This window comes from Gymnodraco acuticeps, unplaced genomic scaffold, assembly GCF_902827175.1.
Source record: "Gymnodraco acuticeps unplaced genomic scaffold, fGymAcu1.1, whole genome shotgun sequence".
NCBI classification, from domain to species: Eukaryota; Metazoa; Chordata; class Actinopteri; order Perciformes; family Bathydraconidae; genus Gymnodraco; species Gymnodraco acuticeps.
In genome coordinates this window covers 5,338,606-5,361,500 of record NW_022991375.1, presented here as the reverse complement: position 1 = coordinate 5,361,500, position 22,895 = coordinate 5,338,606, and the positions used below count along the sequence as shown (strand labels likewise).

Below are 22,895 nucleotides of genomic sequence, written 5' to 3'. Positions count from 1 at the left end.
CAGCTTACATTTATATTGAAATATAAGTCACTATAGGGAAAATTGTATTACATTACTGAGTTTAAGAATCTTCTTATATTGATAAACGGTAGTCTGCTGTCCAGTTGACTGTGTACCTTGTAAGCTAAAGCTAACTTTAAATAAAACAGAGTACTGTAGTGAAGGAACGTACAAAAGTATTGGCATAGTATTCAATATGTTCATTTTTAATGTAGCGTATCACTCAAATATTGGCTATGTTACAGTCAAGTAGGTCTGGTTACATTTTTAAAACATTAGCATTTGTTTATGTTAGCTAAAATCTCAGTCTGAGCCCTAACCTGAAAATAGCTTTTAAGCAGAAGGCTTGTATGTTAACTTTAACAACCGTAACTCTTTATAATGTAAATAAAATAATAAGGGAAACCTAAAAATACCTATGACTTTGTGATGCTTTTAGATATCTAACACTTGCGTATATGCTTATTGGGACATTATAGAAGTAAGACCAACACTTTTCACTTATCTAACATGTATTTTTCTTTCACAGGATTTAACATTGGGGACTTGATTAATGTTATACCGCTGAACGAAGGTGAAGTAGCACAAGTTATACATTTAAACCTAAAAAAAAGATCCTATAAACAAGGCTGACATGTTCATGCTCTGCGGTCAGGTGGAGGTATGCATGAGCCCAAAGTTGAACAGCTGATGGGCAAATTGAGGAGGCTGCAACAAGGTAGTGTCACTGACTTAAACTTATACATTATAACGGTTTTTTTTATTTCCAGAAGTTACTGAGACATTTGATGTGCATTGTATAGCATACTAGAAGGAAAGTGAGTAGTGTAGGATACATTTCTGGTCAGGCAGTTCAGAAAACAGCGACATCTTTTGGAGAAAGACGAGATCAGTTTTTGTTTTCTAGTTAAGAAAACCCAACACCTCCATATCCTTTTTGTGTTATGAGCCTTCTTTTTTCATCTAACAATTGTATTGAATGGGTACTGGACACGAAGAATACAACATTATTTGAATTAATAAACAAACTGCTTCACATTTTATTTAGAGGTAACACAAAGCATACAAAGTTAGGCAAGATGAGTTACTGTCGCGCTCTTCCGTCTTCGTGTTGCATTTGGTTCGTGTCGGCGGTCCCTCGATCGTTCATGATTTTGCATTCATACTCAAATATTAATCATTCGATCAATGTGAGTCCTGTTATCACAACAACATTTAGTGCGTATCTTTAGAAAGTAGCAGTTATATACATTTAAAACGTAGCAAATGCATGATGTGGATTTGGGAGTTAACATCTTGAAATGTGTGTTAGTCTTTGTAAAAAATAACACTTCCGCTTCCGATGTTAAATCGCGCTGTGTTTTTCTTTTTTTGAAAACGTCAAAACGAATTAAGAATAAGCACATGGACTGCGTGTAGTGTGTCATATAGAGGTAAATTGTTCCTGCAATTTGAACACTTTAATACACGGTCGTCTGAGATTGAGAGAAACTGAGACAAACCTTTGTGAATGCGCACCAATGAGAAAGCAGGGTTTGCTCTGTTATGCAAATGAACACGTTTCCTTTTAGGTTTAACCGACAGAACAGCAAATAGAACATACATATTTATAAACGAACAAAGTAAAGGTCAGAATTTAAGCAACAACACATTCAACTACATGTGGTAGGCAAAAGTCGAATTCAGATATCGAAACTTAAAACCATGAGTAAGACCGCTGTTCTGAATGGTCTAACAGGCTCTCACATCGGTTTGACGGTATCTTCAGTGAGGTACATCCTTACCTGTTACTCCTAATAAGGAGTTTCAGAACATGATGAATGGAGAACCATGAGATATGATTAATGTCTCCATCTTAGAGGGAACTGCAACACCCTCTAAGACCATTCTGACATAAATGTGAAAATAAATCTTATCATGAGCCACTTGTGAATCAAGCTCAACCGACTACCTATCGACCACGTAAATATTTCTTACAGCCACTAGATTTTATTTAGGATTCAAACTTGAATGGAGACATCATGTATTAGCTTTGAAACAAATATAGGATGAGTTGTTCTGTAATTATAATCACATTTTTGCTGTTCAGCACCAATTAATCTTCAAATTTAGCAAGAGCAGGAGGTGAAGTGAACATCTTGACATTGTTTGTAGTCTTTGTGAAACAACACTTCTAACAACTGTGAAAACATCACGACCATGATCATGACACACCGGTTTTGAAATTGTGAGAAAGATTTGTGATTGTGCACCGCAAGTAAGACAGCTGTAGTACTGAGCTTATTGTTTTTCATATCATCACAGTGGTATCTTCAGTGAGGTACATCCTTACCTGTTACTCCTAATAAGGAGTTTCAGAACATGATGAATGGAGAGCCATGAGATATGATTAATATCTCCATCTTAGAGGGAACTGCAACACCCTCTAAGACCATTCTGACATACATGTGAAAATAAATGTAATGAGTATATATCTGGATACTTTTTGTGACAATTTTTTACTGTCAATATTTCATGTAATACAATTTCTTTTTTTATAATGTTTCTTTCTTTAAACAATAATACTAAGTAGGCTTATTTTTTTGTCAAATTCAGTTTTTTTGACACATGTTGTGTTTGCTTCCCCATTCACCTTAACATTGTTCTATTAGCTCTTAGTTTGTTTAAACTGCAGGCTTTTATAATGCAGGCTGAGTCTTTAGAGTGTAGCTTGTCTTCATCACTGTGCGCTTATAGTATGATATATATGAGTTATGCTGTGTTTTATTTAGTTAGCTCATAACCACTGAATCATGTCCTATAGAGATTAACTGATCATATAACGTGAACATTTCACGACACCCCAATTTGAGAAAGAGAAAGATTTGTGACGGTGCACCGCAAGTAAGACAGCTGTACGTACTGATCTTAATGTTTCTCATATCATGACACTGGTATCTTCAGTGAGGTACATCCTTACCTGTTACTCCTAATAAGGAGTTTCAGAACATGATGAATGGAAAGCCATGAGATATGATTAATATCTCCATCTTAGAGGGAACTGCAACACCCTCTAAGACCATTCTGACACCATTGTGAATACAAATCTAATAAAAAATGGCTAGATAAGCTACACTATTGCTTTATTTGAGATGCATCTAACTTAACAAAGCCTTCAGTGAAGACATTAAGTACATTTTATGGATAGTTCATATTATATTCAGTTCATAACATCACAAAAATGAATGTTATCCAGAGATAAAAGCCAATTGGACATTGGAAAAATATATGGGATGAGTTCTTTAATTATACTCACAATTTTTCTATTCAGGACAAATGTCATTTTCAAATTTAGCGAGAGCAGGAGGTGTAGTGAACATCTTGATATTTTTCATAGTTTTTGTGAAATTACATTTTATAGTGAGTTATGCCTTTTCTTCAGTTAGATCATAATCACTTACACGTTATCACATAACCACTGTGAATCATTTCCTATAGCGATGAACTGATCGAACAATGTGAAAACTTTACGACGCCCCAATTTGAAATTGAGAGAAAGATTTGTGACGGTGCACCGCTAGTAAGACGGCTGTACGTACTGATCTTAATGTTTCTCATATCATGACAGTGGTATCTTCAGTGAGGTACATCCTTACCTGTTACTCCTAATAAGGAGTTTCAGAACATGATGAATGGAGAGCCATGAGATATGATTAATATCTCCATCTTAGAGGGAACTGCAACACCCTCTAAGACCATTCTGACATACATGTGAAAATAAATCCATAACAATTTAATAAAGCCTTTATTGAAGACATTTTATGGATATTTCACATTATATTAAATTCATAACATCAATAATAGGAGTCCAACTGATAAACTGTGTGCATGGAATTTGTGTCAAACAATCAATTTGAAAATTATTTCCTGTGAATATGACGTATTTTCTTTTAATAAATGTTTTAGTTTGATTATGTTCTTCTTTTATCTATCATGCAAACTCAGTAGGCTTCTTTTTTGACGAATGCAGTGTTTCCTTCCCCATCTCAGCTCCGATCTCGGCAGAATCTGCACCTGGCTCGCCGATAATACATTATCATTACACCTGGGTAAAACAGAGTCCATTCTCTTCGGTTCGAAACATAATCTCAGCAAATCCGACGACTTCTCAGTTGCAGTGGGCGACATTATTGTCACAAGTAAGAAGGAAATTACATACCTAGGATCTATTCTTGAGGCAAACCTCTCCTGTGACAAAATGGCATCCAATGTAATAAAAAAAGTCAATCAAAGAACTAGATTCCTATACCGGATCTCCTCTCTGGTAAACAAAAACACCCTGAAAACTCTGGCAGGAGCACTCATTCAAGGGTACTATGACTATGCTTGCACGTCATGGTACCATAGCACCTCCAAGGCGCTAAAAATAAAACTTCAAACATCGCAAAATAAACTGGTCAGACTACTGCTTGACCTTTCATCTAGAACCCACCTCACCTCTGCCCACTTTGACAACCTAGGATGGCTTAGAGTAGATGACAGAGTACAGCTACTTGCAATGGGCCTGGGGCCTCTACTACGAAGCTGGTTCAACCTAACCTGGATATGTTTGAGTTAGCCGGTTGGCCTAATCCAAAACATACGCGCTCTCGCTAAACGGTACTACGACGCTGGTTATCAAGTGGATCGCTCAAGCCAGCCGTGTCCTATCTAGTTAGGTGCGCGTTCACATGAAAGGGGTGGTATCTGGAGCATTCGACCAATCAGAAACATGGAGAAGCGTACTGAGAGCGCAGCGTCATACTTCCTGAATGAAAAGTGAACTTTAATACTAGTCAAAAATGAAGAAGTTAAACTTTAAACATCCATGACTTAAACACTTTATCCAGGATAAAAGCCACATAGTCTGCACCTGCAAGGTGAATACAGCTGGCAAAAGAAAAAGTGTTTGAATGCGTACATTAACAGGTTTATGATATCACTGCCCCGTCTAAAACACGATTTGACTTTAATTACATTTGTCTCGAGTGTTTCGTCAACTTAATGTGTTGCTTAAAATAATACTTCTGCATACAGTATGTGACACTGTGAGTGTTGCACGGCCAGATACGGCTCAGCTGACCCAGATAAGAAAATATATGATACATTATGAAGTGATATGCCGCGGACTGTACTTAATGTTACTCTGATCCGGTTACTTATGTTGTGGTAGATATGTAAGTAAGCTTTCTTAACGCTAATGTTATAATAGTCAGATTGCTCTGAAGATGGGAGGTGATATTCTATTAATGTTCACGTTCAAACAGTCGGTGATTTTTGCCGGCCGTCTTTCCTGCGACTGCAGCTTTTCTGTATTTCCTTTCTCCTGTAATATGACTTGATCGCTTTAAACTCCGCACACTGAGCTCTGATTGGTCAGCAGGCAGTGCTTTCACTGAGTTGAGCTCTTAGCCTGCAACCTAACCTGGTCCCGACCAGGTTAGCCGCTAAGCATAAGTTACCATGGAGATCTAGCCTGCTAAAAAGAGAACCAGCTTCGTAGGACCGGAAAGCCGGAGTTTTCCCTGAATTTAGCCGGCTAAGCGAAAATCCTGCTTCGTAGTATACCCCCCTGGTCTACAAGATCCACTACACCTCTATGGTACCCATGTACATGTCAAAATTCTTCCCAAAGGTCAAGGAATACCATGATCATAACACCAGAGGGAGCTCCACAAATCATGTGAAACCCAGCTTTGGCACAAAAAAAAGGGGAATACACGTTTCGCAATTATGCCACATCAAGGTGGAACGCTCTTCCCACAACTGTAAAGGAAAGTAAAACTATACTTACCTTCAAAACCTCTCTTAAAGAGCACCTTCGGGGGAGAGCATTTGCAAAAACTGGCCCCGGTAATGGTACAAATCTCAACCTGTCGTTCAATGGACAGCTTCCCCCCCCCCCCCCCCCCCCCCCCCCCCCCATCTATGTATATACTCGCATTTTAGACTCTGTTACTAACTGTATATCTGTAGACTTGGTATGTCTTAAATGTCCGGTTAGGATGTATTAGAACGAAATCTAAAATGAAAATTGTAAATAAGCAATCTGTATGTAAAAAACCACCTGTGTGTAAATTGTAAATAAGCCATCTGTATGTCAAATATGTCTTATATGTCTTAAATGACATGATGAATTGGAAATGGGGGACCCTGATGTAAACAAGACGAAAGTCTTTCTCTGGTCTGCATCCCCTTAACAATTGTATGTTTTGAGCTGTACTGTACTGTACCCAATATACAAGCTGTTAATAAACTTTTCAATCAATCAATCAATCAATCTGCTGCACCATTGTTCTACTAGCTCTCAGTTTGTTTTAACTGTCGGCTTTTCTAGTGCAGGGCGAGACAAATGTAGCTTGTCATCATCACTGTGTGCTTTTACTATGATACACTGACTGGCCACTTTATTAGGTACACCTGTTCAACTGCTCGTTAACGCAATATATCTAATCAGCCAATCACATGGCAGCAACTCAATGCAATTAAGCATGTAGACATGGTCAAGACGACCTGGTGGGGTTCAGACAGAGCATCAGAATGGGGAAGAAAGGGGATTTAAGTGACTTTGAACGTGGCATGGTTGTTGTGGCCGGACGGGCTGTCTGAGTATTTCAGAAACTGCTGATCTACTGGGATTCTCAGCACAACCATCTCTAGTTTTTACAGAGAATGGTCAGAAAATGTAAAATATCCAGTGAGCGAAATGGCTGGGTGAAAATGCCTTGTTGATGCCCGAGGAAAGTGAAGTGAAAACTTTACGAGACAACGGTTAGATATTGAGAGAAAGTTTTGTGATTGTGCACCGCGAGTAAGACGGCTGTACGTACTGATGCTAATGTTTCTCATATCATGACACCGGTATCTTCAGTGAGGTACATCCTTACCTGTTACTCCTAATAAGGAGTTTCAGAACATGATGAATGGAGAGCCATGAGGTATGATTAATATCTCCATCTTAGAGGGAACTGCAACACCCTCTAAGACCATTCTGACATACATGTGAATGAAAACAGCTACACCAGAGTCTTTGTAGGGATGAAACTGGATTGCAGGTATGTTGGCAAATATCGTTATTTCTTAACGATTCATGTGCACAGAAAAACACATGTGGAACATATGTTACAAATGATTTCAACTCTTTTGTCTTGGATATACTGCTTTTCATGTCAGTACGGGTTTTGAAAAAAACAATTCCATTCATATTTGCATAACAAAACTATAATAATATATAAACGAATTGTCAGTAATCCATTCAATGTGTAGCTCAATGTGTTCTATAGCATCTCCCTTGCAGAAGGGGCAGTGACTTTGCTTGTCAACAAGGAGAATGTTGAGAACTTATTTTGTTCTTTTCATCATCTTTGAGATAAAAAAATATTAGCAAATGTTTTTTTTGGTTTACCTCTCTACTTTTTACATTTCCCCACATTTTAACTTCTGAACAGTTGTCATTTTTTAGTCACTGTGTTTCTTTCAAAGGTAAAAGAATCCTGGAAGAGGAAATCAAGGAGATCAAATGCGTCAGTGACTCTTCGCAAAAAGAACTGGCATCTTGTAAGACACAAAATCATTCATAATAATTATATTTGATCTGTATCCAATAAAGCTATTGTAGCTGTTGCTAAGTAAGTATATAAGTAGAAAATACATGTATTTGCTATCTTATTTGCAACTATTTATGTCTCATGTACCATATATGATGTTGTTTATTATCTATCATTACTAACCATTGTCGTTGTTTACAGTGCAAACTGAAGCTTACCAACTGGAAGGAATCCTTAAAGAAAAAGAAGGTACGCAGACAAACAAGTGTACATGTGTATTTGATTATATCCCAATTAGTATGAGCATTTGTTGGCATGTAGTGTTAATGTTTTGGCTGACTGACTGTCTGGAAACAAATCTGTCATGTTAAAACAAAGACAATACATTGAACTCAGCTGATTGTTCTCCAGAGCTGTGCAGGAAGCTTCAGTTTCAGAGTGCGGAGTCTGAGCAGGACTCGGTCAGGTGAGCTCGGCACCAACCAGAATACATATATAGAAATGCAGCTATAAAGAGTTCTGCTTTGAGTTTCGCTTTAACGTTTTCATTTCTCCATTTTGTGAAACTGCTGTTGGTGATATGTAACACTAGATGGCAGCAACTCATCAGAATCCTGGATATTTATTATCCTCGAGAAATTCTCTGATGGCTGTATTTTCTGTATTTATTAGGACGTGTTGGATTTGCTTTTCTGAGCCCTTCCATTTGAACTGTAAACAAAAACATAAGTAATGTTTTGACTCGTTTCCTAATTGACTTATATTGATATCTATTTATCTAGTTGCCAAGTTGATGTACAAAGAATTCCAGTTTGTGTACCTTCATACCTTTTCAATGATACATTTCTACTCCTTTCTATATTATTGATTTGATTGAATTATCAGTTTCCCTAAGGCTCTAAGGAAGTGTTAAGGCTTCAGAGTTTGATTCCTTTCTGGGTCTTTGTTTTATCGTCAACTTTTCACTTCTCTAATTGTACGTTTGATATGTATTGTGTACTAGGGCTAGGTGATATCTTCTGTCTTGATAAGGACATAACAATATAGCATGTTTTCTAGTAATTCAATAAATACATATGGACTAATCACATGGCAGAGCTGATTTCTGTATACTAAATTAAATACTTACGACAGAAAAGTCATGAGTATTTTCTCCTTTTAAGAACTTCAGTTTCTTACTTTATGATATGTTTAGATAAGTATTATCTTGAACCAAGTGTTACATCGTGTGTGTTTTGTAGGCAGTTAAATCAGAACAGGAAAAGTGAGGAACTTCTGGAACAGTACAGATGTGAAATCCAGGAATTCAAGCTTAAACACCGGAAGCAGCGGTAACGATTTACAGTGCAAGGATAACTTGAATGAAAAAATACTTGAAAATGTGGATTCAATAATGTCAGCCTTGTTATTGCAGGATGAAGTTTGAAAACCAACTTCTTCATCTGATAGAGCAGCATAAGAACCTGCACTCTGTCTTTGTGAGTTAGTCTTATGTTGTGTACACATGAGTACAACATTTGATATACTTTCTCACATCTTCAAGACAGAATAATGACAAACCTTCAAACTGTTACTTAGTCTCCAGAAAGGCTCCCAGATGAAATCACAAGTGCTGAGAATAGAAGAAGTCAGCTGTTGGCAGCCGGTAAGTGTCCTCTCATAACTCATGCCCATCGTCTGCAAGCTATAAAACATTGATCCTTTACATGCATGACTTTAGTGTTTATGTTTGTCAGGGTTTGGTAGTAATGCGGACCCAAGAGCAGGGGAGGCAGGAATGGGAATGTAAACATAAGGCAAGCTTTTATTAACTTAGAAGCTGGTACCAAAACTGAAGAAGCAGGAGAAGTAAAACAAAAGGAAAGTAGCAAGCAAACAAAACTAGAAGGGATTGATGTGAAATAAGGAACCAAACCATGGGGACAGGGACGAGGAACACAAGGGAAAGCAAGACTGAATACACAGAAGGGTATCACAAGAGAACACACAGGGGAGAGGAGGTGAAACACAGGCAACAGGTGAACATAAGACAATCAGACAGGAGGAGAAAATGACTTTGAAAAATAAACGGACCGTGACAATGTTCCATTTCCAACACCTCTGATGGTCTGTGACTTTCACAGAACAAATGAAGTTGGCTCAGCTTCATCGCCTCCAAGAGGAGCTGGAAGAGATGGAGAAACACAAGCAGCGAGCGACCACAGCTGCAGAGACTCAGGGGGAGTAAAACGGTGCGATTATGGGTATTTTGAAAGAATCAGAGGTACCTTGTTTTACTGCCAGTTAGATGCACTTTTATTGCTTTGTGTCAGGTAAAAGCCTTAAATCTAATAAATGTCACTTCCTGGGTTTAATCTATTCAAGTGTTGCAGGATCCTGCCAGACCCATAGTGCAAACACCTACAACTTCAAACTGTTTATTCCTTGGCTTCTTGAACTTTTTGATATGAATTGTTCTGTGAGACGGGCTTGTTTTGATGTGTTCTGAAATAGTGTTCATAGTGTGACTAGTTATTGTTTTTCAGATTCCACTATCCTGTATGTTCATCTTATCTAAATAGTGTGTATTGATATAATATATAAAAGTGTTCATATACTGAAGAAATGTAACGTTTTAACGTGTTGTAATGTTGTTAAATGGGTTCATATTATAAATCTTAAAAGAGCCTATACATGAAAACAATACAAGTCACTACAATAAACACACACACGTGTATATATATATGTGCACACAGCCACGTTCAATTTCAGTTTTAAAGAGTTTTAATAAAATACTTTTGAACAGTATTTCAATTACAATGTAATACTATCTGAGGTTGTTTGATTTTTTTTTAAACACATTACTGTGTAACTGAGCCCCCCTACTTAATTCTAATTAGTATTTACAGCCAAGACCACATACTTGCATATTAATGAAAAACAGAAGGCCCTTTAGGGTGATATAACAATTTCTAAGTTGTTATATAGATTATCAACAAGTTATTTTTTATATAAATATGTACAGTATAACCCCTCGTGAAAAAAAAAAGTGTAACCCCGGAATTATTATCCATGAATCAACCCATCCTCAATGCTTTTGATGTTCTGTATAAACCAATGACCTGTTGAGCAGCCTTGGAACTGTACCGTATAACTACATCTTTGGTGCACTAGTGTTTACGCACCAACAAAGGAGTTGGCAGTCCTGCGTAGGGCGTAGGTCTCTGAAGTTAAATGACTTATGTAAGGAGGCATGGCCCTGCTCCAGTCCTGCAAAGTGTAGCTAGCTAGTTGTTACTCGTTGTTTCCTGATGACTAATTCAAATGTTAAATGATACAGAAACAGGACACTTAGAGCTGTGTCTTTTTGTTTTGTTTTTTACAGTCGTTCAGTGCAACTACAAATGCTTAACACCTTTATTTACATTAGACCAAGAATAGTACACTTATATTTTTTAACTCCACTTGTCGACCATGAATGCGTTGGCCTCTCTCAATGGTTATCTGTCACGTTTAACCCTGAGAAGCAGGTCCACGCCTTAATAGAAAGATACACACCTAAAGTTCACTACAGGCTTTCCTTTCCATTTAAACTCTGCCTTAACATCAGAATAGTTATTATAAACAAACATTCATTTGGATTGCTTCTGCTTTCTCTATAATCTCAGATTTGCCCTTAAAATGTCCCCCTTCATCAATTCATCTCATGTTTATTCCCCTTCATTTTCTCATTGTTGTTTCTGTTCCAGGATTAATAATATAATCCTAACGTTGGTGATGCCCACAGTAGGCCATTGGCACACAGTGAATCCACAAGGACACTTTCTCCAATTCAGCTTCAGACAAGTCCCAGCTGCACAGACACTTGTAGAAACACACAGCACTGGTACAGCATAGTACACATGGCGTAATACTGTATACCGCCATGTTCTAACATTCCTTTTTATATCAACCCTCAGGTGCAATATGTTCTACATTTCTCTCGTACTCCCTCAGTCACGTTGATACAAGTTCAGTTGTAGGTGAATTGCCCTACCTTTTTCTGTTGGGTGAAACATTAGTCCATGGCAGCCACAATGCGAGTCCCTCTTCTTTCTCTCAGTCACCATATAAGGTCAAAGTAGTACCATGTCTTGGCACAAAGGCACATTCCAAACCCAATGACTTAAGTTTGTTTTCAGCATTTTTATATAGTGTCTTTTCAAGTTTTATTACGTCGTATTAAAATCCAGGAAAGGCTGCAGTGTTGAGCCGAAGAGGTACTTTGATAGAGTCATTGGCATATATGGGCAATGCGTCTTTTTGATCATCTTGCATAAATAGTTTCCATATAAAAGGTGATTCCTCCATCTTTCGTTATCCCAGGGTATTCCCCATCTGTTGACAGAACAACAGGGTTAACATGTAATTCAACAGTGTATGACTTTCACCTGACTGTCTCTACTGTCAATATTATGAGTCCTCATATTTCTATAATTATGTAGAACATATATAAAACCACAATTGTTTATCTGCATTTACAAGAAACATTTCAATTTATATATTTGCTGAATAAACTTTAAAAAAGTCCTAATTCCCAAACATTATGGCTTAGAATAAGATTTCTTAAAACCATTGATTACACTAACTCGTGACTACATTACATTTATTACACCTACAACTACTTTTGCTTTTGTTCACATTTCTTTCCCCTCCACGCTGCAAACATCATCATGACAGTGATAGACTACCTCAAAGCGGCTGTAGACCTTCTTCTCCTTCCTCATACTCTCCATCCTCTTGAGTAGTCCCTCTCGCTCCTGGATGTTGCTGACCGGACGCAGAAATCTGCTATTTTTTATGGAATTGTCCTCGTCGCCTCCCGTTTCTTCTCTTTCCAGTCGGTTCTTCTGGCTGTTGGCTGAGATCTGCTCCAGGATGACTTTAGTGTCATCTCGTAGGTTGCTGCTGAATATAACAGAGCTGCTGGGGGACTGGTATCGAGATGTAGCCGATGTGATGGTCGATGTCTTGTGATTGGTTGTAGTTTGGTCGGTAGTGGCTTTATCTTTATCCAATGCATTTTTGTTGAATTCTTCAGTGAGCTCTTTCACCGTGCTCATGCTCTTTTCATCTCCTGAATATCTCTTTTCTTTGTCCTTGGGCCCCAGGAATCCCTTTAGCCTCTGAGTCTGCTTCTTCAAGAAGTCAAGTGTCTTACCATCACCCTTTCCATCACCAAGTGTGTTGATGGATGTATTAGACCCCATTACTTTTTGCATTCCTTCTTTTGAATCGGCATATGGCAGAGTTGAAGAACTATGAGTGCGACTCTTTTTCATTTCACTCTTCTCTGCGTCCGTAGCATCTGTGGTCAGAAGGTCTTCACCACAGGAGATGCGACGAGGACCGAGTACTTTGAGCTTCAACTGATCTCTCCTGAAGATATTAGGTGAAGGAAAGGGCTTCTTGAATATATCCTTCTTTTGACCATCTGACGCATTATCATCTTTACGAGGTTGAGTTGTCTCCGAATGCTTCAGGAGGTTCGCCAAAGGTTTCAAGATAGGTGGTTTCACAGAACTAAAGGAAGTTCTGCGAGTGAGCTCTGCTATCTTTGCAGAAAGGTCTGTCTTCTTTGGTACAGGTTCTGCTGAACTAACAGAGACAGTTGGGATCCTTGGAGTCATTGCAGGTGTTATGGGAGGTTTATCAGAAAGGTCTGGCTTTTTCTCAACAGGCTGTGGGGCTTTAAGTGACAACTCTGTTTCGATTTTTGACGCTTTTCTCTTAGCAGCCAGTTCTTTGAAATACTGCAGTCGACTGGCGGGGTCATTCATGTTCATAGATGATGAGGAGGAGGAGGAGGAGACTTCAAATTTCTCTGCTGTTGTCGTCGTCGTCTTTACCTCTTCGTTCTTTTTCCGAAGTTCCTCTTTTGCTTTGAGCTCATCTGTCAATCGAGTCTCGTTTTCTTTTTGCAGTCGCTCGTTCTCTTCTTTCTCTTTCTCCTTCTCCTTCTCTCTCTCCTCAGCCTTCTTTCTCCAGTCAAAAGGCTCACGAGTCAATGACCTCCTCTTCTCTAGGATCTGGGCCACAATCGAGGAAGTGCGCCCTGAGTCCAACTCCTCGTCTTCCTCTGTGGCTGTTTTGAGGCCAAGGCTACCACTATGCATCTCTACCTTGGAAGAGGAAAAAATAAGCGAAGAACGCAGACGTGAGCTACGTTGAATTAGTGGGTTGTTACGTGAATGGAATGATTCATGTTTGGAAAGGAAGCGATCAGGAACGTCTTTCCCTCTCACATCCACACCGACCTCCCTTGCTGCACCTCTCTCTGTTTCCTTCTCAAGTACAGATGGCCTTAGGTCCCTGCTAGACGAATACAGATCCTTAGTTGTTGTCAGGGAAGATTCTCTGCTGTTGCTATCGGGTAAGATGGGCTTTCCATAGCGTGGTCTCGTGAATTCTGCTTTGGGTTTGTTGGGAACATTTGGTGGCTCCTTTAGTCCATAGCGGGAAGTGGGATTGTCATTAGCAGAGGATTTCTGAGGTGGAGGATCTTCAAATGCATCAGGACCCAAAGGTTGTGTCAGACCTTCTTCGCCACCATCCTCATAGGTGTTAAGATAGGAGTGGATTCTCCAACTCCTCATGCCTTGCCTGGCATCTGCATCTTCACCAGCCTCTGGTTCAGATTCTTTGGCATACGTTTTCTTCTCTGGAGGGTGGGGCTGTGTGGGTGAGCTCTGGCAGGCATACGCATGACCTACTGTTGGCCTCCTGCTTGAATCTCCTGCATACCTCCCAGCTACCGGCGGGGCCTGGTGGCCCTCAGGTCCTTTCAAATCATCAGATGAAAAGTACTCTCTGCTGTAGTTTCCAGGTTGTTGCTCCCGATCTGAGCGAAAGCTTGAATTTGAATACTGGTCCACGGAGAGTTGTGGAGAGGGACCCCGAAGTCTTTCGTAGTGACCATGACTAGAGCCCGAGCCAGGCCCTTCCTTGTAGTAATGGCTACTTTGGGTGTGCTCCCTGTAAAGAAAATATTGTTGTTTTTCATTATTTGATGAAAAATGTATTGTAATTTGTTAAGACACTTACTAACATACATTAGTGATACATAATTATGAATAATTCACAGTTTCCAAACATTTGTAGGGATTAAATGGTTAACTACCTGTGGACGTCTGTCTCATCCAGATTATTCATGACTCTGGACTTCATGTATTGCCTTGAAGATGAGTAGCTTTCCTGGGTTCCTTCAGCATAGCTGTGCCTCTGTAAGGCACTGCTACTCACATCCATCTGCCTGGAAACTATGGACCTTCCCTGCTCCAGGAACGAATGCTGCAGACGAAACTGTTGCTGGGAATACTTTCCAATTGTAACTCCTGCCCCAGGTTCAACAGTGTGACGAAATGGATCGTTCCTTCGGAAAGGAAGTGCGGCAGAGTCGCCATAGGGGAAGGCAGGGGAAATCTCAGGCTGCCTGCGGTAACCTATGGGGGTGCGCAAAGACTGGGTCCTCTTCAAACCAAACTGGGTGCCTAAGTAACTGTTTGTGCTGCTGCTGTCAGAAAGAGCAAGTGCTCCATTGGATGGGTCAATGACCAGCGGCTCTGACTGAGCGAAGAGAATTCTAAACTCTTCATCGAAGGTGGACACCAGTTCCCCGAGGAAGAGGTGGGCGATGCAGCGGTGGATCTTCTCATAGGACCACATGAAACTGTAAGAAATAAGACAATAGAGTAAATTAAAGTACTTTACAGAATAAATGTACAACATAATTAAATGACTCACCTGTAGTTGCCACTCAGTACAGCTTTGCAGTCAGCCAAAAGGAAACGATCTTTCACCTGCCCCTTGAATGATTTCCCCGTGCGGGAATAATAGGTTACACCTGCCACCGTCCTGACGCGCAACATCTGTAAAAACAAATTCCAATCATGTTATTTACACATGCAAGCCGTGATGGAAGTTACATGTTGTAAATAACAAAATAAATGCTAAAGGGTAGCCAACTCTTCAGACTCTTTTGAGAAAACAAAAAAAAGGCAAACTCACAGGGTGGTGATCCAAATTGACTTTGCAGTTTAAGACCATAGTGATAAACTGATGAGATTCCTGCTCATCCAGTAGAAGGTAAACTGGAACGTGCCGTGCGGTTGCATCCAAGAGGTCCGCAAAAAGGTCAACATCTGTGAACGTGTCCATCACGATCGCAATAACCTGAAGAAGAAGCAAAAACAAAAAAATACAAAATTAGGTTTGGTCAGTTTGAGATGGTCTTTATCAGCAAGATAAAGCATAGAATATTATGCTCTGAGGAAAGAGGACTGCACATTATATGATCACTTTTATGGTACTTTTAACATACTGTTTAAACATGTCTCCTGACAGTGTGATAAATGAGTTGGATGTCAACACTAATCTTTGTTCCAACGTTATTTACCTTACATTTGATTTAGCTGACACCTTTATCCGAATCATTATACAATAAGTGCAATCCACCATGAAGATACAAACTCAGAACAGCAAGAATTCATTACATTTGAGTACGTATACATGTAAAATACAATGTATTCATGTAGTAAAATAACGCCTCTCAAATAGACATAATGGCTATTTAACTACAGTCAGTGTATCAGTAATACACCATACGTTATTCCCATTTAAATGTACATAACAGACATGTCATAGAAAGATGAATGACTCCTGAGATAATAATGGAGGACAGATAACGACAAGGCCCAGTCAAAAAGGTTTGACTGCTTTTGGACACATAGTGTTAACTTTATTTTAATCTTACTTAAGGCCAACCTGTTATAAATTAATCTAAAAGGGAGTGGTGGCAAATATGACAGTTGCAGATAAAACAGTAAGATAACACAACCCTCACATACACCATTTCCTGGCAGCTATATCTTACATTTTTTCAAGGGAGATACACTTTGATTTGAGAGAAAGACTTTGCAGACCGTTTACATGCATAAAAAGCTTCATAACACACAAGGGATCGGGTAATAACCGGAAAAGCATGACATGGGACCTTTAAATTACATCATAGTTTATTCATAGGGTGTGTCAGGTACAAAAGCATATTTTGCATGTTTGTTGTTGCACACTGAATCATTTACGAACATAGATATTTTTGATCGCATCCTAAGTTCCAGCTGAAAGCAAACCGGATTTACAAGTTTAACTTACTTGGCGTGCATTCTTGATGAGTCTTCTGGCCTGCTCCTTGATGCTCGGCATGTCTGGGTCGGAGGGGTTCACTAGAGTGGTGACCTCTGTGGGCCCCATGAAGCTTTGCTGGGGCAGCGGCCAGCCCAGATCCAGCCCCGGGGCGGCCAGGTCGGACTGCATCGGCCAGTACGTGTCGGAGGAGCCGTCTTCTTCCAGACCTCCTTCAGGGTACGTCAGCTCGGGCACGCCGGAGGTCTGGTTCGGCATGTGGATCGTGGATTTGATCAGATCAATCTCCTGCTGTGCCAAGAAACCAACCACATCCGCAGACTGGAGGAACTCATGGTAACCCTGCAGTGACAAAGCCAAATTCATGATGTCGTTAAATACAATGTATTCTTCTTAGAGTTTTAGATAAATATTATTTACAATCACACGTTAAAAAACCTAGAAAGCTGCAGGGTTACCTGTACGTCATTCTCTATCAAAGCATCAATAGCCAGGCGATACTCCTCACGGTAATGTGGGGGCAGGAAATTTGGGTCGAGGGGGTTTTCCCCAATCGATGAAGATTGGGATCGGTGTGCCATGATTGGAGAGAGAGGGGCGGGTCAAAGGTCACAAACCTGTGCAGAAAGAACAAAAAGGTCAGTGTGAGACAGAATTGCGTTGTTAAATAAAAAAACATTATGTAAAAATTGTTATTTATTCAGGCGCTTGTACAGTTCATTTAAGGGTTTGAGAGGGAAAAAACGCTACGGTTTCTAAGAATCTTAAAGCATTTAGATGAACTCTTTTCCAAGTGTTCAGTCACAGTTGCAACTGGATAACACATCAAACATCCATTTGTGTTATACTACTTCTAATTGATATAAATATTCCTCAGGGTGGTGAGAGGAAGAACAATTTGTGTCAGGGTTCACAAGACAGATTACCAGTAGCCTCCGACACAAAGAGTCTATTGTTGTGGAGGCCTGTGCAGTAGGTTTACCGAGTTCACCTTTCATGTTTACACAACTTCTCCCCAGACAATACCACATGCTTATAATCCTACAGATTTGAACATTTGTGACAGATCTGCACAATTATTTATTTTTTATCCAAGGGCCACGTCTATGGATAATTTTGTTTATTTTAATATAATACAAATACTGAATAGGTGTGACACTCTCCCCTACACTTGAAATAATTGTTTGATGTGTTTTGTCATATAATAATTGACTGGATGACCTTAGGCCATATTAATAATTTAAAAAAAATATTGTTTGCAACCTATTTAATACCAATGCATCACCATCTCATGTGTTATGCTGTTCACAATATACCCCCATTTATAAAGTTGTCATTAATGGCATCATGCACTGTTTATTTAATTAAACGTAACATACTAATAGCACAGATTATTAACTTACTTTTCAATCTGGTTTATATAAAAAACTGTGCAGTAATATAAAAACAACAGGATATGGAAAATAAAAAGGGAGGGAGAGAAAGAACAAAGTGAAGTTAGAGAAAATGGAGGTGTAGAGAAGAGGTGGGAAAGGCATTACAGACAGGTTCTCTCATATCTCAGCAAATCTTCCTGCTGGTGCGTCATGCTTCAAGTTGTTACTCGGAACTCATCCTGAAAAATCAGGTTCAGTCGTAACACATTCATTCATTTAGAGAACGATTAGTACTTGATCTCACTTAATCTACGTGTATGAAAGGAACATTGTTACATTTCTTAATGGGTTTTTTTTTACTTGAGAAAGAGACGGTGGAAACGTTTGGGATTCACTTTGAGGATCAACTAACCTTGAGATCAAAGTTCAACCTTATTTAAATTATTTTATCTGCAGATAAATGGATTACAATTTCTCACTCCAAGCCCAAAAGGACAAAAAAACAATATCCAAAAAACATTTACAAAAGCTAGAGACAACTAAACCAGGCAAACTGGAAGCTTACATCAACAATACAACAAGGAAGGACATTATAATAATCATACAAATAATAATAAATAGGGCTCAGCTATAGATTCATTATTTCAACATTAAAAAGCTTGTTGTGTCTGAGTAACCTAAAGATGATTGGTTCACTATCACATCCTCACCGCTGGGAAGATGAAACAAGGAAAAAATATTATTGTGTCATAACTATGTGTTTCAGGTTTAATAACAAAAGCAGGTTTGACCGGCTTGGTTTAGTGAGGGTTTTTCCATTATTAAAGGTTCACTAAACAGTTTGAATGCCGGAATCTAACCTAAAACACAACCACGTGTTATGCACCATCAGCTGAGCCATCCAGGACAACCCTCATTGATCTTTAAAATGTTCCTGAGAGCTGCGGACTGTAGGGCCATCTGTGAGATGTAAGCCAGAGAGAGCAGAAACATTTACAAAAATATTGGAATGATTTGACTGTTTTTATCTCTCCTTTAGCCACTTCCGGGCTTTATGTTTACAAGCACTTAAACAGTTCCAGTATTGAAAGAAAGCTGGTTCAATACTTCGTCAATCTCAAACAATACAAGTGTTCCTTCTGTTTGACTGACAGCCTGGGTTCATGATCAGGGTGTGTGTGACCTGGGGTTTGAGTGGGAGGGTGAGTAGATGCTTTGGAAGGGTTTACCTGTTAGAAGAGTGTGTGACGGGTTTTCTATGAACTTCCACTCAGAGATTGGTGGTGATGGAAAACGTCCCTATGGCATAACCCTTAATCATAGGGAGAAGCCGGTTTATTCAGAGCCTAGTGAGTCACTGGGTCGCCCGGCCTGGCCTGGGGATAACTTGCAACATGCCTCTCTCTGATGATTCATCTGCTGGTAAAATGGCTGACATCCTGTTTCCTTTCTGGGTTTTAACCACAAAAATGGCTCGGTCCTGTTCACATTAAAACTTCCATAGTGGACAGGGAGGCACGTTAGACGCACAAACTGCTTCAATGGGATAGCTTTACTAATGCCAAGTTTCTAAAAATTGAAGAGTCTAAACTACTTTCATGAGTCTTGTTTTGCTCAATGTTTTAAATCATGAAGCAGCCTGAGGCTTGATCTGTGTTTAAGTGAATCTGATGAGGCAGCATTAAGCATGCATACCTGAGGACTTGTGAGAACAGCCATAAAGCAAGAGATGTGCACCTGCCTGTGCTCGTCATAACGTTTTAACCTCAGAAAATGCATGGATGTGGCAACATAGCAACGGCCAAAAAACAACACTGCAAGTGATTTGTAAATTGTTAAATCATCGTTTAACGTGTTGTTGCATTCCAGTTTCCAAAACCTAAAGGGTGAAATAACTATTATCATTATATGGCTTTATTTTTGTGTTTGCTTTCTGATCAACAGTCTAAGACCTAAAGATATTGAGTTTATCCTCACAGCAGCATTCAGCAAGATCCACCAGTCGATGCATCAACTAATCTTGCAGCTCCATAGGTAATATTCAGCCCTTTACTTGAAAAATGAGTTGAAAGAGTTCTAAATTGTTGAAGGTTAAAGCACTCTACCCGAGAAATAGCAGGGTAAATGGACCCTGAGGTGAAAATGATCTGCCTGAAGAGAACAGTAGCACTAAACAGAGCCCGGGGGTTTCTTATTCACCCTCTGGAACACGGGTCAATGCAGACGAACCAACGGGGAACAAAAATACAATGAAAAAGAGACATGGCCGCCGTCCTCCACCTCACCTGGCTGACGGGTCCAATATTCAAACAAATAACACTGCTTTGTTTGTTGTTATAGTAACTGCAGTATGCATCAAACAGTAGAGACATGATGAGAGAGATCTTTCTCTCCCTCAGTTTCAAGGCTTTCTGTTAGCTTTCAAGGACGAGCTTGCTCTAAATGCACCAATAACAAAGGCGGTTTGAAACACTAAACCACCACAGGGGCGGGCAGAAACCGACTGCAGCTCCTCATGGCGGATAAACCCAATATTCAGATGCCCAACGTTTGCTCACTTAGCGAGAAAACTGCTCATTCACAGTATTCCTGCCCCGGGAAGAGGGAGAGACATTAAGAGCTGAGGGAGAGAAAAAGTTATCTGTCTCAACATGTGAACCAGATAAACAAGTCTGAAAGGACAAACTCTAAATTATATTTTTGTGTTTTCTCTCTTGTCTCGCACACATCTGAACACTCCTCACTAAACAAACACTATGATTGATCCAGCATACCTCTCCGGTCCAGTCATTTTGTGCAATAATTCTGTGTGAATGGAGTGAGAAACGAATACCTGAAAACAGGTTAGAGAGAAGAGCCAGTAACGTCCTGTGTCAGGAACTTTGAATGCCTCTTTGGGCAGATTAACATAGATAAGAGAAAACACAGAGTACATCTTGTCTCTCTGTGTATCATCACACCTCAGTGCTAATGTTGAATGCCACAAAAAGACAGTTCAAGGTCAGAAGAATGTATAGGAAAAATGGCGGCACCTATCCCTAATTTTGAAACTGTGTAAAATAGCAGCACTGCTAGAAAAACAGGTCCTCGTCAAATGTTCCAACTGCCTTAATGTCTGCGGTCCTCTTGAGTGGAAAACCCAACAATAAATGCATGAAAAATATTCTACTCTGCTCCTTCTCTATTCACAGAAGCGCGTTATTGTGCCTACATGAGTGATAACCACAGACAATTAACCCTTGTAACACATACAATGCAAACAAAGCTATTAATGGGCTTCTGCTCTGGCCATATGGCTAGTGTAAGAAGATGAAAACTATAAAAAGAAGCACACAATCATGTGGAGATGCCAGCACTACAAATTGTTCCCCTCAAATTATAAACACATGTTGGATTATTCCGATCCAGTGAGTCACATTGAATGAATGGAGGAACAGCCTGTGGAGGTGAAGTTTGAATAAATGGCTTGTGTGAGTCAAAGCTGCCCACACAATTGATTTTGTGTCTGCAATAAAAGGTACAATGAGAGCCTATAGGTCAGATCAAAGTATGCAGGTGACAACCTGTGGAAGGCGTATTGCTCAACAGAACAGTATGTGTAGTCGCAAACAACCTTGTATTATCTCAGCATTTATCTTTGGATTAGACTCTAATTTAAAGATAATTGCTGAGATAATACAAGGTCGGGCTAACTTGACATCCCTCTAATTATTAGAGGGATGTCAAGTTAGCCCGATGACATGCAATGCAATCCTTAGCATTGTGCAACCAAAGCATTATACATGCTTGTTAAAGTGTCCCTGTCTATTCAAACATCATTTATCACCTTGCATTCCCTACAAAAGATCCACACAGTCTGACTAAATGTAGCTTTTTTCTCCTTCAATAATGTCTTCAAAAGGACAGGAGAGAGAGCAGTATTTAGTGCCAGCCAACGCAGAGCCTTCTTGTGTGCTTGGACTATAATAACAATACTGTTCAGGTTTTGCAATGGCAGCAGCTACCTCGATGACTTAATCCTTCAGACTGCTGCTTGTGAGGAAAGTAACCCGCATTTAACTTTTTGATTCCACCCACATAGATTGAGTAATGAATGGAAAATAATAGGGGGGGGGGGGACCTGCACCTTTCAATTGAATAGAACAATAGGAAATAATTAGAATAGAGTTAAAGGATGATAAAACTGAAAAGAACACATACAGTATAGGTCTAAAGCAAGATACAATTAGAATATAATAAAACTTAATCAAGTAGTAAGACATTTGTATAATATAACACAGGACAGAATAGAGTTAAAAGTATATATATATATATTACTTTAAAATATAATTTAACGGGACACAATAGTATATAACAGAATAGAATAGAGCATCTGTACAACTGGTTCTTTGTCCCATTTTGCAACTTCAAACTCCGCTTTAATTTCCACTCCCTACCTCCGATAACTTGGCTGCAGAACTTGTCTCCTTTCCTCTCTTTGTACCAACGGGTATCGCTCTCCCCGGTGAAATGTGTCAAATTCCTCAGATTTGGCTACAACTACAGCCAAACCCCCCGGTGGGCACCCTCCGCTGCCGACCAGCAACACCGACTCTCTACAGACTCCAGGCCCGGATGAGTGCTTCTCTCGGCGGGCTGAGGTCCTCCAGAGCCGCCGCCACTCAGCATAGACAGCGCGGTGAATGAGGAAGCAGCGGCCGCTCCTGCAGGCTCTCCCCCCGCCGGGAGACTCCTCCCAGGCAGCCGAAGACCATTGGAAGTTCACTCCCAGTGGAGTATTTCAAAAAGTGTTGAC

General features: G+C 39.7%; 2 protein-coding genes and 5 non-coding genes across 8 annotated transcripts; 6 read left to right on the top strand and 1 right to left on the bottom strand.

Annotated features, from left to right (window-relative positions):
* The first annotated feature begins 663 nt into the window (after positions 1–663).
* On the top strand, positions 664–9,800 carry si:ch211-199g17.9 (uncharacterized protein LOC108180085 homolog). The gene is made up of 8 exons (XM_034240826.1): positions 664–718; positions 7,501–7,575; positions 7,767–7,814; positions 7,977–8,031; positions 8,807–8,896; positions 8,980–9,043; positions 9,144–9,210; positions 9,689–9,800. The coding sequence occupies exons 1-8, from the start codon at positions 664–666 to the stop codon at positions 9,790–9,792; spliced, it is 558 nt and encodes a 185-aa protein (XP_034096717.1). The 3' UTR covers positions 9,793–9,800.
* On the top strand, positions 1,762–1,893 carry LOC117563065. Its single transcript, XR_004571654.1, has one exon. It is a non-coding gene; the product is annotated as a U8 small nucleolar RNA (small nucleolar RNA).
* On the top strand, positions 2,310–2,441 carry LOC117563067. The gene has a single exon (XR_004571656.1). It is a non-coding gene; the product is annotated as a U8 small nucleolar RNA (small nucleolar RNA).
* LOC117563069 lies at positions 2,937–3,068 on the top strand. The gene has a single exon (XR_004571658.1). It is a non-coding gene; the product is annotated as a U8 small nucleolar RNA (small nucleolar RNA).
* Positions 3,613–3,744, top strand: LOC117563066. The gene has a single exon (XR_004571655.1). It is a non-coding gene; the product is annotated as a U8 small nucleolar RNA (small nucleolar RNA).
* On the top strand, positions 6,883–7,014 carry LOC117563068. Its single transcript, XR_004571657.1, has one exon. It is a non-coding gene; the product is annotated as a U8 small nucleolar RNA (small nucleolar RNA).
* A 510-nt stretch (positions 9,801–10,310) lies between the features above and the next one.
* On the bottom strand, positions 10,311–22,855 carry fam83hb (family with sequence similarity 83 member Hb). 2 transcript variants are annotated; one of them, XM_034241120.1, is made up of 8 exons: positions 22,537–22,853; positions 17,183–17,341; positions 16,734–17,066; positions 15,591–15,755; positions 15,327–15,451; positions 14,704–15,252; positions 12,275–14,558; positions 10,311–11,921 (listed from the first exon to the last, which is right to left on the bottom strand). In XM_034241120.1, the coding sequence occupies exons 2-8, from the start codon at positions 17,303–17,305 to the stop codon at positions 11,901–11,903; spliced, it is 3,600 nt and encodes a 1,199-aa protein (XP_034097011.1). In that variant the 5' UTR covers positions 17,306–17,341; positions 22,537–22,853; the 3' UTR covers positions 10,311–11,900. The 2 variants fall into 2 exon arrangements, with proteins under 2 accessions (XP_034097011.1, XP_034097010.1); XM_034241119.1 differs by lacking the exon at positions 10,311–11,921 and having other exon boundaries at positions 12,030–14,558; positions 22,537–22,855.
* Positions 22,856–22,895: the final 40 nt, after the last annotated feature.